This window comes from Eubalaena glacialis, chromosome 11 (assembly GCF_028564815.1).
Source record: "Eubalaena glacialis isolate mEubGla1 chromosome 11, mEubGla1.1.hap2.+ XY, whole genome shotgun sequence".
Lineage (NCBI taxonomy): Eukaryota > Metazoa > Chordata > Mammalia > Artiodactyla > Balaenidae > Eubalaena > Eubalaena glacialis.
In genome coordinates this window covers 67,092,774-67,115,637 of record NC_083726.1, presented here as the reverse complement: position 1 = coordinate 67,115,637, position 22,864 = coordinate 67,092,774, and the positions used below count along the sequence as shown (strand labels likewise).

The following is a 22,864-nucleotide window of genomic DNA, read 5'->3' as shown; positions in this document are numbered from 1 at the left end:
CCTCCCTGCCACACCCCCCCGGGGCTGGCCAGAGAACACGGCCTCTCTGTCCGCTTAGGGTAACAATAAGGCTCCTCAGGGACCACCACTCCCGGACAAACAGCCCCGACCACACCCAGCTGTTTATCGCACAGGCCGTGGAAAGAAAAGCAGCGCGGCCCCCACCCTTCCCTGCCTCCCTGCCTCCCCGCCTCCCCGGGCACCGGGCCTGCCCCTGCCACACACATGCCACACACAGGCAGACGCTCGGTCCACTGCGGAAACACACCCCAGGGGCCTGGCGATGGCCGGACAACAAAGCCGAGAGGCATGGAATCTGGAAAAGACCTGGTGCGGAGAGCTCTCTATTGAACACACAGAGGCAGCGCTCTGCTCTCCCACCCACTCCAGGGCCTCTCTGTCCCCCATTCCTTGGCCTTGGGCCCCGGCTCATTCCATTCCGAGGTCCTCCTTGGCCGCCAGTCATCAAGGGGACGGCTGCCTCCATGCCGCCCACTCCAGGGCCTCAAGTTCAGTCCGCGGAGAGCCCCTGCCCGGCGCGGCCAGCCCGTGGGCCTCCTGACCCGGCTCGCCCTGGCTCTCCTGGCGGCCAGTGCCTGCTGCAGCCCAGCCCCTCCTCACGGCTCCAGCTCCCGGGAGAGGCGGGACAGTTCCCGCTGGTTGTCGATGACCTTCAGCTGCTGGACGTAAGCCCAGGTGCTGGCTGGACTCCGGGTGCTCAGGGACTGCTCCGAGCCTAAGTGGGGGGAGAGGGGGGAGGGGTGGTCGGGGGGGGGTGCACCACGCACTTTGTAGAGCCCACCCCTCCTCCTCCAAGAAGCGAATCAGCCTCCCTGCCCTCCGCCACCGAGCCTGCCACTTCCCACGGCCAATCTAGAAGACACCCCGCCCCCCTGCTGGGGCAGAATAGCATGGTGGTCAAGGGCACAGGCTGGAGAAAACAGGCCCCCCAAATTGCATACAGTTTAATACCCCTTTTACTAAGTTCAAAAACAACTAAAACTAAAGAATATTTTGTTGTCATATATATATGAGGCATTTAAAAGATGTATATGTATGTGCGTGTGTATATATATTTTATCATACATATATATAATAAAGCTATTTTAAAAAACAAGAAAATGAGTAACTCAAAGTTCAGAAGAGTGGCTTCCCTGGGCAGGAGGGGCAAGAGGACGGGAGAGAGGAACACCACTAGGGAGATGGAAGTTATTGTCAATGTGCTCATATTTGGCTTGGGTCCAGAGGTGCCCATCGTATCATCAGAATATACATACATAAATTAAAATAATGATGACAGTGTGGTATGAACTGTGGATTACAATTAATCCCATTTCATGCAACTGAAGGCCAATTAAAAGAACGCAGATCTGGAGTAAGAGTACCTGCGTCCCAGCTCTATCTAACTCTGTGGCTTCCACAGGTTTCTTCAAGGTTCCAGCCTGTTCGCACATCTTTAAGTTAGGATAACATTCTACCTACCTCATAGAGGTGTCGTGAAGCGTTATCAGCATCATGTATGCACGTGCCTGTAAATGCCAGCCATGGCCAACTTGTCAACACCCACCCCTGCCCGCACTTACACATGGAAATCCTGGTCGCCTGGCTGTCCTCGTGCAGGTGGGAGACTCGGCTTCTAAGTGGTGACAGAGGCACTGGCGGGTGAGAGGGGGGGAGTCAGCGAGACAGGACCAAGCCAGTGCCTTGAAGGGGACATCGGTCAGGGGCACCTACCCGGGGAACCCGCCCCCTCACCGTTGCTGTGGCTTCTGCAGTGGTGCAGCATCCTCGCAGCTCTGGCCATCATTCTCTGTGGGCCAAGCAAGGACATGAGACCCGGTGTGAGGAACGGGACCCTGGTGTGGCCTGGGGGACAGCTGAAGTGCTCGTAGGAACTAGTGGCTGTAGGAGACGGGGTCCTGTCTGCTGTGCCCCAGCTCACCCAGAGACCCAGCGGGGACCAGGCGTTGGGAAGAACAGAGGTCAGGGAGGGCTTAGACGGGAGGGGGCTCTGGTTGAAGAGCGAGATAGTTGAGGCTGTCACCCCAGCACTCCCCAGTGGAGTCTGCACCTCACGAGGGCATGCAATGGCGTAATGGCTATTTTAAAGGAAGAATTCATATTTATATTATTGAGAACAACTTTAGACCATCTCCCACCCCATCCCCGACCCCTTCCAAGGCCATCGTCGCCATAGCCTGCAACCCATTCCAGTGTCAGGCACGAACTCTCCTCGGACTCACCATCTTCTCAAAGTTGATGAGATTCTCTACCAGTGTGTGATTTCCCTCATGGATGAAGGTCATGTCTGCAAAGAGATGGGCTTTGCTCATAGATCCCCAAACTCCTTCCCCTTCCAGCAGCCAAGGAAAGGTGAGGGGCCAAGAACAGGGAGGCTCGGCCCTGTCCGTCCCCCACATGGCCCTCTTCCTCCCCACTAACCTCCTGGAGCGATTTCCTTGTATCTCTTAGGCCTCGTATCATCGGCCATCTAATGTCTGCATGTCTTAACTCTGCTTCTACCCTGTGAACTCCTAGTTCCTCTTTGTGTCCCCCAGGGCACCAGCACACTGGAATCACTCAGAGGGTCGGATGGACACACAGGGGCAGGAATGGATGGGATGGAGAAAGGGAGGTGGATACTGGTCCTCTTACCTTTGAGAAGAAGGGGCATGAAGGGGATGAGGGGAGGGGAGAGCTTGGTGAGGGCCAGACGGTACACACGGTGGTTCCATGAGGGGTCCTGAGAGGGAAGAAGCCACAGTGAGAGAGGGAAGGTCCCATACACCATAACCCACCACGTGCCACAGCGCAACCAAATGCCCACCGTCCCAAGGAGAGGCTGTGCACCCATCCCCTTGGAGCTCAGCTTCCTCTCGGCCCCAGATCTCACCAAAGCAGGCTCTGCGGAGGCGGGAGGGGGCCGGGAGCTATGACTGCCAGTCTGCATGATGTGGCTTCCTGGCCTCTGATTAAACCCCAAGGACACGTCATGGCCATTATCACAGGGGTCCTGAGGTTTCATGGAAAACTCTCTCTTTTCTGTCCCTGTTTCTCCCTCTCTCTCTCTAGTGGGTAAATTCCTTTGAACCTCTTGAGCCCCAGGAGAATTTTTTCCTCAAGCGTCTTAGAGCCTTGCTGATGAAAGCACCCTGCACTAGCTCTCCCCTGAATACCGTCAAACCTTTCAAACCGGCCCCCCTAACAGTTCCTGGCAGTGGAGGGCTCAGCTCCTCAGCTCTTTCCTCATCTTTTGGCCTAGGCTGGCACATGGGCTACTTGAGTCTCCTGAGGGGCCATTGACAGGCCCCAGAACACCATGGGAGCTGGGGTCAGGACCTGCTTCCTGAGTCCTGAGGCGGGTCAGCTGGAAGCCGGCATCCGCCAGTGGTCCCCTGGCACCTCAGACCCCAGGGCCAGACACTGCCCTCATGCAGGACCTCATAGCCACAGCAAATGCCATCCCCCCAACACACTGAGGGATATAGCACACTATGCAGAGCCCCCCATCATGCTAAACACCTGTTTCTCAGCCAGCACCCCAAACTCACAGGCCAAAGGGAGCCAGGCCCTGACCCAGGGTTGGAAACCAGAGAAGTAGACAAGGACAGTCAGAGAGGCTGCAAGGGAGCCAAGAATCGGGGTTTCTGGAGGGAGGAGCCGGGGCCCAGCACTCACCAGCAGCCTCTCGAGGGCCGAGTAGAGCTTCCGGACTTTGTGGGGCAGCCTCTGTGAAGGAGAGGCAGGCAGGGCTGTCACTGCTCTGGGGTGGGAGCACCATCCCCAAAAAGGACCCCCAGAATGGGCAGGGGCCTGACTCAGGACCGGGGTGGGAAGGTCCTGGCCTGCCCCGGCAGATGGAACCCACCTCCCAGGTCTGGGCCAGGCGGCTGATGGACGAGTTGCTGAGGCCAAACATGATGGCAAAGAAGGAATTGAGATTCTTTTGCTCCTTAAGGCTGTGAACAGAAGACCCAGAGACCCTCAGCCACGTGCAAAGCCCCGCACCCATACAACAGCCGGCCTGGGGCCCAGCGCCGGGCCAGGCCAGCGCTGTCCCTGTGGGCACTGGGGCCGCACGGGGTGGGGAGGCAGAGGCTCCAGGGGACTCAGGGAAGCATGGGGGTGGCAGATTTGGCAACACCCTGACCATGGATCGGGCATTTAAGTAAAGGCAGCCTCAGGACTCTGCCACCCAGCCCACCCAGCCCACAGGCACTCACTGGGCAGCCAGCTTGATGAACTTCCTGAGCAGCTGGGCCCGCAGGCCAGGCACAGGGCACAGACACAGCTCTGTGGCCACCCAGTACTGCAGCTCATTGAAGCGGCGCATGAAGCGCTCCAGGTTGGCGGTGGTGACGTCCCGCAGGGGCTGGGGGCCCAGCACGTAGTGGATCAGCTCCACCTGGGCGGGGGCAGCATGAGAGGTCAGCGCATGGCAGGTGGGGAGCCCACATCGCCGGCCCCCTCCCCTCCGCTCTGCCCCTGCACCTGGTGGATGCTGTTGAAGAGGCTCCAGTCGTGGTCCGTCAGCTGGCCCGCCAGGTCCTTGGTGCTCACCAGGTCCAGCCCCTCCGCAGAGCCCACGGTGGGCCCCAGCTGCTCGGGGTGTGGGGTCTGCAGGTGGGAGAGTGCTCAGGGGGGCTGCCTGGGGAATCCGGGGGAAAGGTGCAGGGTGGGAGGAGCCTCTGTGCCCAGGGTCGGAGGAATGCCAGGGAGGGCAGGGGCTGGAGGGGCATCTGATGGAGGGGCTTCCCAAGGAGGCATGTCCCAGACAGCTCCCCAATGCTGGGACCCCTCCTTGTAGGGTGCCTGTTCTCTGGGGAACCCCTGATGGGGCAGGTCTCCCTCTTCCCCCTTGAGAGCTCCCAGCCAGTTCTCCCCTCCCCCAACCTGGGGACTTTCCCCATTGGCTGAGGCCAACTCCTTCCTCTTCTTCCTTAAGGCCCAGCGGCAGCCAGAGCCAGCCCTCCCCGTCTTCTCCGTGTGACCCTCTCCTAGCACCCACTCCTACCACCCCCAAAACTCAGCTCCTCCCCAGGCCCTGCCGCCCTGCCTGTCCCTACCAGCTTGTGCACTTCCTGAGGGCTGACAACAAAGAGCCGCTCGTTGAGCCCCAGCGATGTGGCCACACCACGGGCATCTGGCTGCAGGCCAACGGCGTCTGCAAAGAGAGCAGAGGCTGTGCTGGGTGGGGACAGAGAGGGAGGCCAGCGAGCAACCGGAGGCAGGGTGGAGGCCCCATTTAGGAGGCTGGAAGGTCTCTTCTCCCAGTAGCAGGGTTGGAGTCCTGGGCAGGTGTTCTAAATACACAGGTGCGCATGCCCACGCATCCACACACACAGGGCAGCACGGCCCAAGGATGATGAAAGGGGAGTCTTAGTGAGACAGGCTGACACTGGGCAACGCTGGAGCCTCAATGAGCCTCAGCTTCCTCCTTTGTCAAATGGAGGCACTAAGATTTGCCCTGACTACTCACAAGTCAAATGAAATCATTGATATAAATATAAATAGTGGCTATAAATATATGATACATATATAGGCCCTTTGAAAATTGGGAAATGCCCTGCAGAAATCTTTGTGCGGATTTTCATCAGCTCTTGTGGACTGAGACCGTGTTTGTAGTCATGTTTGAGTCCCCAGTCCCTAGACCATCAGTCTCCAAAGTAAGGTACGCAAGACCATCCGCGTGTCCAGGAAAAAACATTAGCTCTCTCACTTTATTGATTTTTCTCACCTGTTTTGCATTTCTATTTTGTGTGTTGTGTTATGATCATGTAACATTAGGGTAGGAATACATGTATGTGACTTACAAGGAAATATACACATATTATGGAGTTTGTAATAAAATATTGATTACTGACATGGGTGTCAATCAAAAGGATCAGTGCTCTGAACAGAGCACAGGCACGTAGGGTCTCAATAAACACTGGCTTAGGACAACTGCAACTTGCCAGGTAGCCACCAGAGGGCAGTGCTTCCCAGAGCAGCGCATAGGCACAGGTGACCTCATCCTCTCTCCCCACTTCCTGAAGGAAGGAGGCTTTGCCGGTCTCCCTGCCATTCCTTGCCATTGTTCTCTGGATACCCAGCTGCCTACCCTGGGCTCCAGCTGTCAGACCTGGGCTGTGTCCTTCATGGACAACAGTGGTTTTTAATGTCCCAAGTTCTCCAAAGGCAGGTCTTAATAATCCTCACGTTGCCGTATTCTGAGCACCAACTTTATGCTGGGTCCCGTGCTAACAGTTTTAAACACAGTAGCTTATTTAATAGCCACAGCAGTCCTATGTGATAGGTACAGTTACAGTGCTCATTCGACAGACGAGGAAACCGAAGTTCACAGAGGTTAAACAACTTGCCCAGGATCACACAGCTAGTAAGCAGTGGGTCTGGGATTCCAGCTCAGATCTGGGAGTCCACAGTCTAGGCTCTTAACCATCAAGCTGCTCTGTCTTACCTGCCATGGTACCTCTACCTCCTAACACACTGCTGGCCCACAGCTGACCCTCAGAGATGACTACAGACTAAATGAGCAACTACCCGAATTCAAAGGCTGTCGACACTCTCACTGTGTGAACTTGGGAAAACCACTGAACCCCTTTGAGCTTAAGTTTCCTTGTCTGAAAATAGGATCAAAATACCTGTCTCATAAGATTGCTATTAGGGTTAAATAAATATGTAAGCATGATAATGATGTAGCAGTAGCTATGTAATAACAGATAATAATGTAGTGCTGACTATGGGTCAGACACCATTCTAAACACTTTTATAGATTAGCTCATTTATCCTCACAATTCCTCTATGAAGCAGGCACTCTTTTCATCCCCATTTTACAGATGATGAAACAGAGCACAGAGAGATTAAGCATCCTGCCCAGGGACAGAGAGAAGGGAGCCAAAGGGCAGAAGTCAAATGCAGGCAGCAGGCTCCAGAGTTCATGCTCTTCAGCACCACACGCAAAGCACTTTGAAGAGATGTAATAAACCTCCCAATAAATGCTAATCATCATTAACATGATAAAGATAATAAAGATGATGATAATCTTAATTCGGGGGATGGGCACGGCTCTGAGGGGGTCCCCTCCCTTGGGGCCACCCTACCCAGAGACACAACTCACCGCCCGCAGAGTTCACCTTCACCAGCACCTGCCCCTTAGTCCAGCCGTCCTCCTGGGCCAACGCCGCCATCACCTCTCTCACTGAGGCCGTCACAGGCAGCTGCAGGGTCAGCACCGAGTGGTCCGGCCGGCAGATGTCATAGGGGACTGGAGAGGAAGGCTGGCTGACCAAGGCTGCTTGGTCTCCCCACCCCAGGAGGGAGAGGGCAACAACTGCAGCGGAGGGAGGGTCCCGAGGAGGCGGGCAAGGGCGCTACAGAGTAGCCTGGATGGGTGGGAAGCCCTGAGCTAAGGAGAGGGGGAGCCTGAAACAGAGACCCCAAGGAGCACGGCATGCCATCCTCGGCCAGGCGCCCCAAGGTCAAGGGTGATGACAGTAGGGTTCGAGCTATGCACTGACTGGCTCGGACAGACCACCAACCTTTGTCCCCAACTCGGATGGCACAGTTGCTGCTGGGGAGAGGTTCATCCTGGCTGGGGAGCCAAACAGGCATGTTCCGGGCCTGAGAGGGAGAGAAAGTAAGGCCAGGAGGACACAGGAGAGCATGCCGGGACGGGGAGGGGCCTCTGTCACCAGGAGCAGGGGACCCGCGGGGCACGCACACTACCCTCGGGCTCTGCTTGTCCCATGAATCTGGGCCAGGTAAGGCGCTGGGGACTGAGGCTCCTGGAGGAGACAGAGCAAAGTCTGTGCCCCTCTACATGTGTGTTACCCCCTCTACCAGATGGCTCCAGAATTGCTCTAATACGAACACACCTCAGCTGTTGATCTCGGTCTTTTCCTCCTTCAGCTACCATTTGCTATTTGCTACATGCCAGGCTAAGTACAGACATATTTTAAGTATCTAAATAGTCACAAAAGCCCTTGGACAAAATATTATTATCCCCATTTTATAGATGAGATCAGTGAGGCTCAGAGAGGTTAAGTAACATACCCAAAGCGACACAGCTGCTAAGTGGCCCAGCTGGAATCCTAACCTGTCGCCTGTGCCCCCCACACACACATACCGCGCTCTTGTCCACCAGCACTCAACTGTGTCAGCTGCCCCATCACCCCACAACCCTTCCTCCATGGCCCCACCACAGTGGGCTGCTGGGGAGCCCCCGCTGGCCAGAGGCCTCCCTCACACAGCTCCTCTGCCCACCGACCACTCTTTCCAACTCTTGTACTGACTCTCTACCTGCTCTGAAGGTGGCAGATCAGATTCGGACCTTGGTTCATGGTTCTTCCCTGGATTTCCAGATCTCTGCACTCCCCTCCGAGCTCCTCCCAGCCTCACGCACCATCCCACCCCACCCCACCCCCGCAGATGGAAGACTCTTAAAACCATACCACTGAGCACTGAATTTTCTTCCAAGCCCTGGTCTCAAATGCCTCCTGGATCCTCCCGTGTCTGTGCTCCATCACCCCAAACTCAACACACCCCTCGGATCCCTCATCCCACCTCCCAGGCTACTCTTCGGCCATTCCCCTGGGCTCATGGCTCCTGGTGCCCACTCCCCGCTTCCCCACGACATGTCATCTAGTTCTGGGGTCTCCGTGTGCCCCCCTCCCCAGCCCAGGCCAACCCCAGGGTCCACCAGCCCGTGTATTGCCTCACTCTTTATCTACTAAAACGGCCCAAATATTCTCCGCCAGCCTCACCTCTCGGGTGCCTCCCTCTCTCCCACTCCCATCTGCCTGACCAGGGCCAGATTAAGCTTCCTATCACGGCTCCCAGGCCACCATTGTCTACTGGATAAAGCGCAGGTTCCTCAGCTGACCTATTCAGTACACAAATCTGACCTTGTCAATCCTTGGCTCAGACACCTTCAATGGCTCACACTGCTCTGGGGACAAAGGCCAGGCCCCTTACCGTGGCCCACGGGGGGCGGCCCCACCTGCTCTGGCCCCTGCCCGCCTCCCCCCTCTCCTCCAGGCTCCATTAGGAGGTGGGCTCCCTTCCCCCTCACACCCTCCTGCAGCCTCTTCTCCTCTCCACCCTCACTCCCTGCTGCTCTCAGCCCCAGCGGTCACTTCTCCCTGACCCTGACCTGGAGTCAGCCCTCCCCTTCCTGTCTCCAGAGACCCCTGTCTTTGCCCTTATTACAGCATGAGATTGCTCTGCAGCCCCGTCTCTCGCTTCACTGCCAGCCCCTCGAGGCCAGGGTGGCTCCCCCAGCCCCCTACCGCATCCTCAGCACCTAGCGCAGTGCCCGCCGGCCGTTCTCTGAGTGGCAACCACAGGCTGGGGAGACAGAGGTCAAGGCCCTTCACGCGGGCATTCTAGTGGGACATGACAGACACCAACAGACAATAAGCAAGTAGACAAACAAAGAAAACAATTCCACTGGGATAATGCTTTGAGGAAAACCATAGAGGACACCTTGGAGGGGAGCCGGTGGGAGAGGGGCCAGCAGGTAAGGGCAGGAGACTGAGGAGGGGCTGAGCTTCACCTTTAGCCGAAAAGGAGCCTGCGAGGAGGAGGGGGGAGCAGGATGAGGTGGGAGAAGCAGCTGGGCACTGCAGGCCCAGGTGAGGCATCTGGGTGTTATTCCCAATGCATGAGCCCCCCAGCCAGCCCCAACTTACCTTCCCAGCCCTTTCCACCCCATTCCTCAAATCTCGCACCGGTCACGGCTCCTCTCCTGCTTCCCTCGTTAGCCCACTGCTGGGAATGGCACTGGGATCTTGGCCTGCCTTCCTCTGGCTCCCTGCACTGGACCCCAGGAACCCCTGGGCTTCCGAGGCTACCCCCAGGCACCACCCCTCACCTCCCGGGTGGGAACTGCTAACTGGCTCTAAATGTGAGCATGAATCACCTCCCAGATGGAATAAAAGCCCCTTGGCTTGGTGGGGGCGGGGGGAGCAGTGACCTTAGACCTCTGTGTCTCCCTGCAGGGCCTGGCCCCAGCGCCACATGAAGCCCGAGCTCCATGAACACCTATCCCAGACCCAAGGATGTGCCTGGGGCCGACAGGGGATGGGGGCTTCCCACGCAGAGCCCCTTGGGTAGGGGCTGAAGGAGGGGCCCAGTGGTCCCTGGAGGAGTGGGGACAGCTGGGGCCCCGCAGAAGCGAGAGGACCTCATTCGGGGCAGACACCTTCATCTGCGGAGATGCGTTCCCACAGCCATTTTCCAACCTGTGGAGCAAGAGAGAAGGGAGGTGAGACTGGCGGGCAGGGCCCACTGCAGGCAGGATGACATGGGGTCAAGAGCAGAGAGGACGACACGGGCTCTGGCTTCTACCCGTCCTCACCAGAGGCTCAGAGGTTTGCAGATTTGGTGAGGATCAAAGATTTGGTGAGACAGGCAAGACTTGAAATCCAGCCCCTGGATCCTGTGATTTTCCCAGGTCAGCAAGGGAGGGAAAGAGAGCTCAAGGGAGAAAGGGACGCGGTGTCAGGGCAGGCAGCCTGCACAGAAGCTCTCCCTGGACCTCAGCTGACCCCATGGGATGCCTGGGAGGGCGGGAAGGTCTGGGAGGGCGAGGTAAACGCTAGGAAATTGACCGGGCGGGCCGGCAGGAGCTGGCACCAAGGGTGCTTGGCACTAATTAGGAGGCAGTGAGCACAGCAGGTGTGCTGGGGCTAGAAGGATGACACACGAATGACCGTGGGCTGCATGAGCATGGAGGAGCACGTGATGGGAGGGTGAGCGGCAAGGGGACTGGTAAGAACACTAATTGAAATGAGCAAGACTAGACAAGTGAGCACAGCACGCCCTGCGCTGCACTCTTCAGGCGCAACGCGGGGTAGGTATTCTCCCAGTTTTACAGACAAGAGCTGAAGCCCTAGGGGGTGGGGGGGGTGGGGGTAACAGGCTCAGAGCGGCATAGCTACAGGGGTGCAGCCTGGATTTAAGCCACGTGTTTGACCCCAGAGGCGGTGCTCTCCATCCCCGCTGTGCTGCCCGTCCCGCAGGTGACGAGTTAACTTGAGCCAAAGCATCACCTGTGGTGTCGCCGCCTCTCTGGCCACTGCTCCCGCAGCAGGTTGCTAAGCCGGGCATCCCTGCTCACCAGGTCTGACAGTTTCTGGGAGGAGCCAAGGTTCACTGAGATTCCTTGTTCGCCCCGGCAGCCCGGTCCAGCCCTGCCTCACTCCCAGGTACCTGGAGGAAGCTGGTGGCCACAGTGTCGGTGTGGAGCATGGGGCCGTACAGGGCCACCCACTGGCTGACCAGCCGCAGGATCTGTTGTCTCTTGTTGCAGATGTAGGTGCTGCACTCCTGCTCGCTGCCTCCCGCAGGCTCCGCGTGGAAAGTGGGCACCAGTCAAGGGAACCACAACATCCAACCAGACCACCCACCACACCTTGGGCAAGGGAGGGGCAGGATGCCCAGAGCCCATGCACAAGCTGGGCCTGGCATGATGCTGGCACTTTGGAGGGTTCGGCACAGCCATGATACGAGGGATTCCTTCTCCCCACTCCACACACCATCCTAATCCCCTGGGGCTGGAAGGATATTGATGCAGGAGGGCAGCGCAAAGCTGGGCAGTGGGCATGAAGACACTGTGGGTCAGGAGGAAGTCGCTGAGGAATGTCTCTGTAGGGCAGGGACAGGGGACAGGATGGGGGCTTCAGCGGTCAAGTCTACTGAGCACAAGTATATGCACAGCTGGAGCATCCCTTTCCCCAATCCCACCACGGACAAGGGACCAGAGATGCCCAATCCCTGTCACCGCACTTCCCACCCAAGCCAAGAACACAGGAATGCAAACTTCCCGCCAACTGACCAAATGGACCAAACTAGCACCCGATGAGGTCAGATGGCAGGGTGCCTGGCCCTCTCCCACACTGTGCTGACCACCCAATGAGTCAGAGAGCAGCCAGGGTGTCTCCTGCCCCTACCTGTTGGGTCATGAGCACTGGAATCAGGCCGCATGGCCTCCAACAGAAGTTCTAGGATCTTCTCCGGGGTGCCAGACATCACTATATACCTAGCAGAAGCAGCCAGTCCATAGCACTTATGCCACGACTCCCCTTCCCACAGCCAGGGCAGACATCAATAATCAATCATATCACTCCTCCCTATTTGCCAGCCCTCTCTCACCTTGGGGTGGAGAGGGGACCAACTCAGGGGATGCCTCTTAGTCCCTGGAAGCCTCTCCACCCCCAGGTGGCCAGAGGGCAGGGGTATGACACAGGGAAGGGAGTAAAGCCTGGGAAATGGAAGGAGAGAAGGTGGGCAAGAGAGATGGTATGGAGAGGGAGCATGGTGGGTATGTTACCGGTTCCTGCCTGGGGTTGGGGGACGAGAAGGGCCAGTGCCCTGAGAGGTTCTCTCCAGCACCAACACCACTTTGCCATGTTCTTCCAGCCTCATGGTCTTTGCTTCCACATCCTGGAGAACAAGCCAACACCCAGTGCTTAACATACACCATGACTCCTTTCCCCACCCTAGAGCTTCTCCCTCTCCCTCCCCCATTCCAAACCCTGAACCCCACAAGGCTCCCACAGGGACCCTCAGCCCTTCTCCCACTCCATTTAGTGCCCATGACCTTGGTTTTTACCCCCACTCCCACCCCTGCCCATCACCCAGCCTGAGCCCCTCCTCCACCCCATCCCTCCCAGGGCTCCCTCCATGGATCCCACTCTCCATTATGCTGCATCCCCTTGCACCCTAGACCCCTAACCCTCTGTAACCCCACCCCCCTGGTCTCCCACCCGAGCCAGGGTCCCCAGGGCTCGCTGAACCTCCTCAGCATGCTCTGCACCCCCTCACACACCCAGGACTACGCTGCCACCTGCAGCCATCACCCCGAGTTTCGCCACCCTCGACCTCTCCTTGATCCTTAAAGGCTCTCTCTGGTCTTTACTCTTTGCCCCACACCACTTCTCCAGAGACATGTCGCTGCCATGTCCCCTGCCCTCCCCACCCCAGCAATGGCACCTTGATGATACGGTTGAAGTCCTGCTTGTCCACGCGAAGAAAATGACAGTTGTCTTCTCGCAGGATGATGGTGGCTGCCCGGGGTGCATCGTTCACCAGAGCCAGCTGTCCAAAGTCGTCTCCCTCATGCAGTGTGGTCACCAGGCCCTGCAGCCAGGCCTGAGTCACAGCCCAGCCCAGCCGCCCAGCCCTCGCCGGGACAGACCCATGGCGGACAGAGCCACCAAAGCAGGAGGAGACCTGGGAGATCGGCAGCCTTGGGTCTCTTAAAGGCACTGCCCATGAGGTCAAGGACCAGAGAGCAGTTACACCCCAGGGGGCTGGGCAGGGAGGAAAGACTCACCTTGCCGTGGGTCACCACATTGACAGATCCCTTCCAGATGATGTACCATGAGGTGCCCTTGTCCCCCTGGCTGAACACTGAGAGAAGCACAGATCAGACATGCCCCCAGGGACCCACCACTTCTTCCCTGTGGCCTCCGCCCATGTCCAGGTCCCTGGTGCCCAGCTTCCCATCCTGTCTGACTTACACACGGTCCCTGCCTTGCTGTGTGGTTCAAAGAGCAGAACTGCCGCTAATTCCCGCTTCACCTGTGGGCGGGGAGAGGAGGGTCAATGAGGTGAGTTCAGGGGAAGAGGGGCCATGTGAGGAGGTTAGGTCCAAAGCCCCAAGTGCTCAGGGGACAGAGATGTAGTTAGGTTGGGTGACCTGGGATTCAGCAGGAGACAAAGCAAGGGGAAGAAATGGGCAAAGAGAGGCAGAAGGACTTTTAGATAAGGATGCCGGGGGGCAAGAAATTAGACTGAAGCTTCCCAGCCACAGGCAGAAGGGAGGGGAATGTCTTCGGGCCCAGCAGTGGTCACAGGGAAGGGAGGTTGGGGGTGGGGAGGGCAGGGCTGGGCCGGGGGGCTGACCGAGTTGGAGAGGTGGGCCACGGCCTTGATGTGCAGCAGTTCCTCAAAGATGAGGTCCAGCTCCTCGTCTGTCCGCTGCCCGGGGCTGCGGGCACAGGAAGTCGGGGAAGAAGTGATGAACTGTGGGCCCAAGGCCAAGAGCGGGGAGCCACCGCGTCCACCAAGCTCGGGCCTGGGCCAGCGGTGCCCTAGCAGCGGCTGTTTATCAATAATGGGCCAGCCTTTACCGGGAGCACGCTGTGTGCCAGCCACTGGGCCAAGCGCTTTACACGCATTACTTCATTCCACCCTCAACGACAACCCCATGACGTGGGTATTGTTATCCTTTGACAGAAGAGGAAGCTGGCATGGAGAGGCCCAAGGTCACCGAGCCAGTAGCCAGTGGAAATGGAATTTGAACGCAGACCTGCCGGCGGATTCCAAAGCCCTCCGTCTCTCTGCATCGCAGAGTGGGCAGGGTCTTCGGAGGCCACGTGCCCCACAGCCTCAGTTACAGAGGAAGGACCGGGTTCAGAGGGGGAAGGAGGGCTCGAGATCACACAGCAAGTCCATGGTGGAATGCAGACCAGAGCTCAGGCCTCTGGTCCAGCCAGGGTCCCTTCCCTCCACAAAAAGTAAGGGACCACCCCCTCAGAGGGGAAACAGAAACTTCCGAGTCCGAGAGCAGGGCCGCGAGACGCAAGGCGCCCGACTTACGGCTTTCGAAGCGCCACCGTGAGCAGGGCGTCAGGCCCCCGCTGGGAGAGCAGGGCCAGAGCCTCAGCCAACTCCTCCTCCAGCTCGTGGATGCCTGCAGGCTCTGGCTCCGACCCGAGGAAACGGTAGAATTGGGTATCTCGATCCTGGAAGGCCCAGTCGTGTTTCACTGGGGGGCAGAGGCCCAGGCGTGGGGGAGGAGAGGAAATTGAGGCCACGTGGGTATGAGGCCCCCGCTGCAATGCCCACCGGAGGCCTGCTCCCCAGGACTGCCCAGCCCCGGGCACCCACCCAGGGCTAGGGCTCACCATGACAGAGGGCACCTTCATCCAGCAGCACCTGGCAGATTCCCACGGCTTGGCTCCGGGAATGGACCCCCAGCCCCAGGGCCAAGATCCCATCCACCAGTTCCCTTCCAGAGCAGCATTGCCTGGGAGGGGAAGGGGACAGGGAAGAGGAAGGAGACTCAAATGGCAGGACGGGAGAGGCGAGAGGGAGGAACACTCCATCTGACAGGCACCTTCCTAGTCTAGAAGCAGGGCTGGGCCCAGGTGCCTGGACAGAGTGAAAGGGAAAGAAAACAGTGGGTGGGGAGGGTTTGGAGGGGGTGGGCGAGGAGGTAGCCGGGGCCACCACTCACCGGTGGAGTCTGAGGTGGTACTTTCGGTCTCGGATGAGGTTGGGGCAGGTGGCCAGGAGATGCCGATGCAGCTGCTTCCCAGCCCTAAGCACCCGCTCCGTGGAGGCCTAGGAGCGGGGAGAGGCACAGCTGGCTCAGGCCCTGAACCCCTGGCTGTGCTGCCCCCTCCCAGCTCCACCCCTCGTGGCTTGTACCTGCTCGAGGCTCACGCTGAAATCCAGGGACTCCTCGCTGTTGGTGAGTGGCGTCTGAGGGTAGTGGGAGGGTTTGAGTGTTAGTGCCAGGCCTTTAAACCCAGCTCTCAGATGCCCACCCCCATCACTCCCAGCCTCTGCCCAGTCCCCGACTCCAGGCATCCACTTAGCTACTCTTTCAACAAATACTCACTGAGCACGCCCCATATGCCAGGCATCCGCCTCATGCCCGCCCTGCTGCCCTATCACCAGACCCTTGTCTTCCTTCCTGACCCCAGCGGTGCATCCCCACAGATGAGACCCCAGTTCTGCTTACTCAGGGCCCAGGTGTGCCCAGGCTCCCAGGTAAACTGCACCGTGTAGGGAAGGGGCACAGTGGAGCTGGGGGGGGGGGCATGAGGACATGAGATAAGAAGGCCAGGGAGAGGCCAGAAAGTGAGCAGCTCGGGAGGCCTGGAGTCCCAAGGCCTGCTCCCAAGCCAGGGTCAGTCCCCAGTCACAGGGCCGTGGGCGAAACTCCTGCCCTCTGTAGGCCTCGGTGCAGACTGGTAGTTAAAAATACAAACCCTGGAGCCGACCCCTGGATTCAAATCCCTGCTCCTCTGTTTACTAGCAGTGTGACCCTGAATATATGATTTAACCTCTCCCTGCCTATAAATCTATAACATTCATAACAACAATTCAGGCTTTAGGAAGAATTATGTGAGTTAATAGAGATCACATGTTTAAAGCACTGCCCGGCATATACATAGAGCTGTATATACGTGTTAGTTATTATTACTCATCTGCGAAGCAGAGGGCGGGCTGCCTGCTGGAAAGCCCATTTCCTTTCCGAGATGCTGTGGCTGCTATTCCCTAACCCTGTAAGAGTGAGTCAGTCTTGGTAGCACACAGGACAGCTCTGGAAGACGGGGTTTACGTACAAATCATTGGTAAGCAAGGTTTCCCTGCCCTTGGCATCAACTGGGCATCCGGGACTCCTGGGCCTGTGTGCCCTGGGATGTCGGCCATGAAAGCCTCTCATGCCCCCTCTTTTCCTACTACCTGAGAACTGGAATTTGTGGACATCTCTGGACAGGATGCCCTACCCTCTATGAGCCGTCCCGAAGGCAGGCACTTGAAGTTTACAAAGAATGTCTACCTCCGTGATTTCATCTGATCTCATACAGAATAGGATCAGATGGGAAGTAGGCAGAGCAGGTATTGTCTGTCCTCCCTGACTTAGGAAGAAACAAAAGTCTAGAGGTGAAGTGCCCTTGTAACTCAGACACACAGCCATACAGCCACGGATAAACTCAAGTTCCTACCAGAAGTGCTCACATTCTCGGTCTCACTCCACCCACCACACCTGCCTGTTTCCTCTCCCGTCCCGCTTCTCTCTGCTGCTTTCCCATCCGCACACAGGGCCTGAAGAGGACCTGGTTGGGGAGCTAGGGTACGACCAGGCCTGGGGCCACAGTCCCCTCCCCTGGTCCCAGCATCTTCCCACTGTGTGCCAGGCAGAGGCCTGAGGTCTGGCGTGCGTAGGTGCCTGGCCCAATGCCGGGCGGAAGTCGCTAGGTGTCCCATAGGTATCCCTGACCCGGTCATGGGGCCCATCCTAGTGCCAGACATAGCCCTGGAGACTTAGTGACAGGAAATGAGGAGGAGGAGGAGGAGGAGCTAAGGAAGGAGGAAGGGCAGGAATTCTACCCAGCCAGCCCCCCGTGTTGGAACAAACAGTACCGAGTGCTAATGACTTGTTGTTGTGCATGCAGAGTGCCCAGGTGGCCCCAGTCCCTGCCCCGAGTCCCTTCGGTGCCCGCGACCCTGGCTCCCGCACACACTCCCTTCCTGGTATTATTGTGACCCCGGAGGGCACATCAGGAGGGGAGGCGCCTGGTCATGTGGTCAGGCTGGTCAAGACTCAGATCTCAGATCCTCAGGCCTTGCTTAAACCACTTCCTGTCCTGCCCCAGGGGATGTGCACGAGGCTCAGAAGCTGGGGGCTGCGGCCCATCAGAGCTGAGGAAGGGACCTGAAGACATCCTTCTTATTTTGCGAGGAAAGCAGGAGCCCAGAGAGATGAAGCAACTTGCCCAGAGCCACACAACTGCTTAGAAATTGAAGATCCTACTGAATAACTCTACCAACGCTGACCCTGAAGTAGGTGTTTGTCTCCTATTTCACAGCTAGAGAAAAGGAGGCTCAGAGGTTACATAACCTGCCCTGTAAGCTGGTAAATAGGAGCAGCAGAATTCACACTGTGCCTCTCTGATTCCAAAGCCCATGTTCTTAGCCACCAAGCCCTACCATATCCCATGGTGCCTCCGCGGCCCTGTGCTTCCCCCACCGTGTGCCATGAAAGCAGAGATGATAGAGGTGAATTCTGCCCTCAGGAATGTTCCATGGGCAAGGAAGTTTGGAAAATACTGGGTTAGACAAAGTTCCATAGGTTTGTCATCATAGTCTCTCTGGCCCCCTGCCATGTTCCCGTGCACCAGGACCTCCTAGGATCAGGGTGGAGGTGCTATTCCGGAGCAGCAGGCAGGTGTGTGGGCTCCGGAGCCAGGCACCTGGGTTCAAATCTTGGTTCCCCATTACCAGCCAGTTGTGTGACCTTGGGCTGCTTATAAACCTCTCGGTGCTTCAGCTTCCTCATCTGTCACGTGGGGTTGATGATAATAGTACCTATCCCACAGGGTAATTCTGAGGATCAAACGAGTTAATAACATGAAGCATTCGAAGCCGTGCCTGCTCTGTAGTAACTACTTAGTCAGTGTTAAGTAACTTGATGTAACATTATTATTTCATGCTGGGCACCTGTCATCTGGACACAGTGCAAGAAATGTTGTACTTCCGCTGACCCTATCCCTGATCTGATAACCCTGAGTGTCAGCTTAGAGGGTTCTCAGCTGGAAAGCAGTGGCTGCTATGGCAGGGGTGAAGGCCCTCGCCCACTGCCTCCTCTCGTGTCTGGACACGAAGGACTCAGGGTGGAAGAGGAGGTCCTAGCTAGCTTCCCCGGCAGCAGCACCATGGCCTGCCCCACCCCCCGCACTGAGGGTCAGAGTCGCACTGGAGGGGCAGGCACAGAGCCAGACAGCCGTGTTGGGACCCGTCAGACCAGTTTCCTTAGGCCACAGCTAGGGTCTCAGGCCAGGGCTGTGTATGATGGGACTGGGAAAGGATGCATGAGTGGGGGTGATGTTTTGGGGTGTCAGTGTTACCATCTGCAGCAATAGAAAATACACTACGAGCTTGAACTCTGCAGCCAGATCGCCTAGGACCAAAACCCAGCTTTGTCCCTTAGCAGCTGTGTAACCCTAGACCTGTCACTTAGCCTCTCTGTGCTTCTGCTTTCGCATCTATAGAATGAGATGATGGCATTAGTAGCTATCTCACAGGGCTGTTGTGAGATTATTTGATATGACAAAGTAAAGCTCATAATAGCGCCTGGGATAGAAATACTACACAACGATTAGCTACTACCATGATTTGGACAGGTTGGATGAAAGCATGTTTTCTGAGTTAGAGAATAGAGCCACCTCCCCCAAATCAGTCACTCAAAGAGAAGCATCCCAGGCTTCTCTGAGCTGGTAGGACCCACCAGAGGTCATCCTGATCTTGTCCCTGCCTCTAGACAGATTGGTCCCTCTGTAGGCTCCCGGACATCAGACAAGATCTCATCTCCCCGTCATGTTTTCCAAAGGAGATGTTCTTCCATCCTATTCCAGCATCAGCTTTGCCGTGGTTAGTAAGTCCTTTCTGCATCTAACCTCAGGCCCTCCTGCTGTAACCTGCTTTCATTTTCTCTTGTCCTGGTCTAGTAGGAACAGAAAGTGCTCTCTTCAGACCTCAGGAGGTTGATGGGTTTCCCCCTTGATTTTCTAAGAAGGGGGCATGGCCTGAATAAATCCCAGCACTGTCCTCCTGGGACTCTGGGCCCCACCTCCTTTCAACATCCACCCTTCACCCTGTGTGTGCATGCTCCCTGCCGGGTACTTGTTCCCTCAAGTGAGCCCCTCCTCAGCCAAAGGCATCATCCAGAGAAGAGAGATATAGCTCACAGGTACCCAGAGTCTCTTAAACACAGACTCAACAGGCTGAAAGCACCTCACCCCCCCACTCCCCAGAGATGGTCCTCAGGAGAGGACGTGCCCTGCCTCTAGCCCTAAAAATCTAAGTTTCCTCTAATCACCAACACCCACACATACCTGGCAGGGGAGGGGCCTTGTTTCTGTGCCTCTGACCCCATTTTTTACTCCACTAACCCTCACCCTCACTCTTCCGGCCTCCCCATGCATACCAGCCCTTCAATTCTGGGGGACTGGGGGAGCCAGGAGACAGCCTGGCAGCCTCCTCCAACCCCTCCCAGACTTTGGGTCCCAGGGGATCCTCCAGTGACCTCATTGTCCTGGCACCTGACCTTCCCCCCACTCCCCACCTTGCCTCTACAAGCTGGGAAGGGGACAGGAAATGCACAAGTAATTATAGCCTGAGAGGGAAGGAGGGAGGGAGGGTTCCAGCCCACTGGCTCCAAGCAGTAGCTACTGCCAGTGACCTAGGGGGTGAGGGGGGCAGAGAGCGAAGCCCAGAGGGAATCCGGCTCCCCTGCCCCCTCAAGAGCGTCATCTGGAACAGGACCCAGGCCCATGAGGCCCCTTGTCAGGAAGACCCAGGGAGGCAGGGGTTGGGGGAGAGCTGGGGACTGACACCTAGATTCTCCTCCCGATTCCCATTGCAAGGAGGACCCCATCACCTTGGTGGGCTTCAGTTTTCTCAACCCAGCTTCATATTTTGGTAAATATAAATGGTGGTTGGGTGAGGTAGGAGGAAGGAGGCAGAAAGTGGTGGTCATTCTACTCAAAGGGATTTGCTGATAAGAGAGGAGCTCTCCCAAGTCCTGTTTTCTCTCCGCCCCTTTGCCCAAGCACTCTCCCCGCACTCACCTCCACCCGGGCTGGGCACAAGTAATAGACACACCGAATCTCAGGTGAAGAACCTATTAAGTCTGGGTGGCTGGGGAGAGCTTCTCTGCTGATTTGGATCCTGCAAACTTTATCCTGCCCCCCCCCAGCCCCCCCACATCCTTCCCCCACACCCTTTCTCTCTCCTTCATTCTTGCAGCTCCAGAAAGATTCTTCACCGGCAAAGGGAGCTCCGTTCATCTCAGAGCCTCCAAACTTCTCAGAATTCTCCCCTGAGCCCCTCAAAGCCAGATGCCAAGCAATGTTCACATGACCACCTCACCCCAAGATCCAAAAGCAGACTCGATGCAGTTCAGCCCTCACTAAAGGAGAATGTTGTCAAGGTGATGTTTAAAACATAGTAACCAAGCTTACCTCACCCCCCCCCACTTGACCTGGCCCCCAGTATTTCATACATGCCTCCCACCACCACCTGGAGAACACGCAAGCACCTAACTCAAGGTACACAGGGGTGACAACTAAATGACAAATCCCTTTACCCCTCCCCTCATGCCTGAACTGGGGGACTTGGGCACCACATGCACACGCAGTGCGGCTGTGTGAGCCACCCGCACGCTGCAGCCAAGCTGCCTGACCTACTGTCCACCCCAGCTGTCCCCCTCATGCCCCCAGAGCAAGCTGGGCCACCAGCAGCATGCCCGTTCTTCCAATCAGGGCCCCCTCCAGCCCTGGTGCCTGGGCCCGGCAGGGGATGGGCACTCACCCAGCGAAGCCCCTGGATGCAGCTGGGGCGCTGGTGCTCAAGAAGCAGCTGGTAGGAGCAGCTTCGGGACCGATGCATCCTCCTCAGCACCATGTCGAGCAGCGTCCCCTCCGGCACCACGTCCGGGAGCCCTCCCACCGGCGGTGCTCCCAGGACGGAGCTGTCCTCCACAGCCAGGCCCACCTGCCAGCGGCTTTCACCTGGCCAGCCCACCTGTGACGGGAAGAGGAAGGCAGACAGCCATGAGGCCGGGCCAGGGGCAGCTGGACCAAGGCACAACTGCCCCAGGCAGAACCACTTCCTTAGAGTCCTCTGGACTGGTCAGGCGGAGGTGCTGCATCCCTGCCAGGAGCCGGGGGAGGGACAGGAAGACCTTCACTGGGGCCTGCCGGTCTGGCGCACTTAGGGGTCTCCAGCTGGCGCCCCAGAGATCAGGTCCTTCTTCCCAGTCTTCTGGGGAATTCTGCCCCACCCCACCGCCCATGGCCCTGCAGGGATCTCCACCAACTCCCGGTATGAGACTATGGACTCTGGATCCCCCAGAAATGCAGCTTCAGCTCAAACCATTCGTTTCTCCACCTTCCTCACCCCTGACCAAGCCTCTCTCTCCCACCCCAACTCCCCGACCGTGTCAGCTCCCTCTCCTGCTCCTCCTCCCCCCCAACCCCACCTTACCCACCTTCATGTTCCTCCTCAAGCTCGCACAGCCGTGCAGCCTCTAGCAAAAGGCTGGGGGTGACGGGAGCCCCCCCGCCCACCCTCCCCCCGCCAACAGCGAGCCCCTGTTGTAAGTCCCAGGCGAAGTGAGCAGGCCAATTCCTAGCTGGACCCGCTGCCAGGGCAGCCCGAGCCAGGCTGGGTTGAGAGGCTCCTCTTGGGTGGGGGGAAAGCTGGGGGCTTGGGGGGGGCGTTCCCCCAACCCCAGCGACAAGGAGCCCCGAGCCTCCCCTCCGTCCCAGACGAAAGAGCCAGCTGGCACCGGGAGCTGAAGCGAGGCTGCCGCTGGCACTGGTCCGGGCGGGAGCTGTCACACCCCCTGCGCGGCCCGCCCTCTTCCCTTCCCGGGACGGACCGGGAGGGCGGGCAGGACGCGCCAGGCCTTACAGTAGGGAAGGGGGTGGGCACGGGCGGGGGGCGGAGTCCCGAGCCCACGGTGCCGAGCCGGCGGGAGCCCGGGCCCCGAGAAACCCCGGCGGGCGGGAGCGGCCTTGGATTGCGAGCCGGGGCCGCGGCGGCGGGGGTGTCGGGCTAGGGGCTGCGGGCCGCTACACCGGCCGCCACGTGGCCGGGAGGAGAAATGCAAACAAGGAAACCGGGGGAAGGGGGAAGGGGGTGAGTCATTGCGGCCCCACCCGGGAGGGAAATCCGGGCTGGGGCCGCTTCCCGGCCGGCCGGGGGCCTCCTGCCTCCTGTTTCGGTTCAGGGTCTCGAACAGGCCGGGGGAGGGATGGGGCCGTTTTCCCGCAGGGAATCCCGCTGCCGAGCCTCCCACCGCCGCGCTTCTATGCACACACCCCGTCCGCCCCCTTCTCCCCGCCCTACACACACAGACACCCGCCGCGGGTGGGGACACTGAGGCTGGAGAGGAAGGACGACGCTCGGGGACTGTGGGCGCTGGAGGTGGGGCTGAGATCCCAGAGGAGCGGGGCTAGAAGGCCACGCCCCCGGCGGGTGAAGGCCGAGCTCTGGATTCCAGAGTCCTAGGCGGGCTCTGTGTGGAGAGTCACCGCCTCCCCGGGCCTCAGTTCCCACC

General features: G+C 58.2%; 1 protein-coding gene across 6 annotated transcripts in view; it reads right to left on the bottom strand.

Annotated features, from left to right (window-relative positions):
• Positions 1-315: 315 nt before the first annotated feature.
• Positions 316-22,864, bottom strand: part of RAPGEF3 (Rap guanine nucleotide exchange factor 3) — a 32,933-nt gene continuing 10,384 nt past the window's right edge. Inside the window, exons 1-28 of one of the 6 annotated variants that reach the window (XM_061205298.1) lie at positions 21,791-22,607; positions 21,112-21,324; positions 15,439-15,492; positions 15,245-15,351; positions 14,913-15,034; positions 14,605-14,773; positions 13,909-13,993; positions 13,524-13,584; positions 13,337-13,413; positions 12,994-13,140; positions 12,332-12,444; positions 11,952-12,040; positions 11,568-11,646; positions 11,212-11,362; positions 11,052-11,134; positions 10,184-10,241; positions 7,539-7,620; positions 7,118-7,264; positions 5,067-5,164; positions 4,492-4,617; positions 4,224-4,405; positions 3,869-3,959; positions 3,679-3,729; positions 2,656-2,743; positions 2,244-2,308; positions 1,735-1,810; positions 1,584-1,655; positions 316-736 (exon numbers count right to left, since the gene is read on the bottom strand). In XM_061205298.1, the coding sequence (XP_061061281.1) occupies positions 618-736; positions 1,584-1,655; positions 1,735-1,810; positions 2,244-2,308; positions 2,656-2,743; positions 3,679-3,729; positions 3,869-3,959; positions 4,224-4,405; positions 4,492-4,617; positions 5,067-5,164; positions 7,118-7,264; positions 7,539-7,620; positions 10,184-10,241; positions 11,052-11,134; positions 11,212-11,362; positions 11,568-11,646; positions 11,952-12,040; positions 12,332-12,444; positions 12,994-13,140; positions 13,337-13,413; positions 13,524-13,584; positions 13,909-13,993; positions 14,605-14,773; positions 14,913-15,034; positions 15,245-15,351; positions 15,439-15,492; positions 21,112-21,324; positions 21,791-21,796 (2,811 nt within the window). In that variant the 5' untranslated portion in view covers positions 21,797-22,607 and the 3' untranslated portion in view covers positions 316-617. Of the gene's footprint in view, positions 737-1,583; positions 1,656-1,734; positions 1,811-1,835; positions 2,100-2,243; positions 2,309-2,655; positions 2,744-3,678; positions 3,730-3,868; positions 3,960-4,223; positions 4,406-4,491; positions 4,618-5,066; positions 5,165-7,117; positions 7,265-7,538; positions 7,621-10,183; positions 10,242-11,051; positions 11,135-11,211; positions 11,363-11,567; positions 11,647-11,951; positions 12,041-12,331; positions 12,445-12,993; positions 13,141-13,336; positions 13,414-13,523; positions 13,585-13,908; positions 13,994-14,604; positions 14,774-14,912; positions 15,035-15,244; positions 15,352-15,438; positions 15,493-21,111; positions 21,325-21,790; positions 22,608-22,864 lie in introns of those variants that run through there. The other 5 variants (XM_061205300.1, XM_061205296.1, XM_061205295.1 and 2 more) reach the window with 5 other exon arrangements.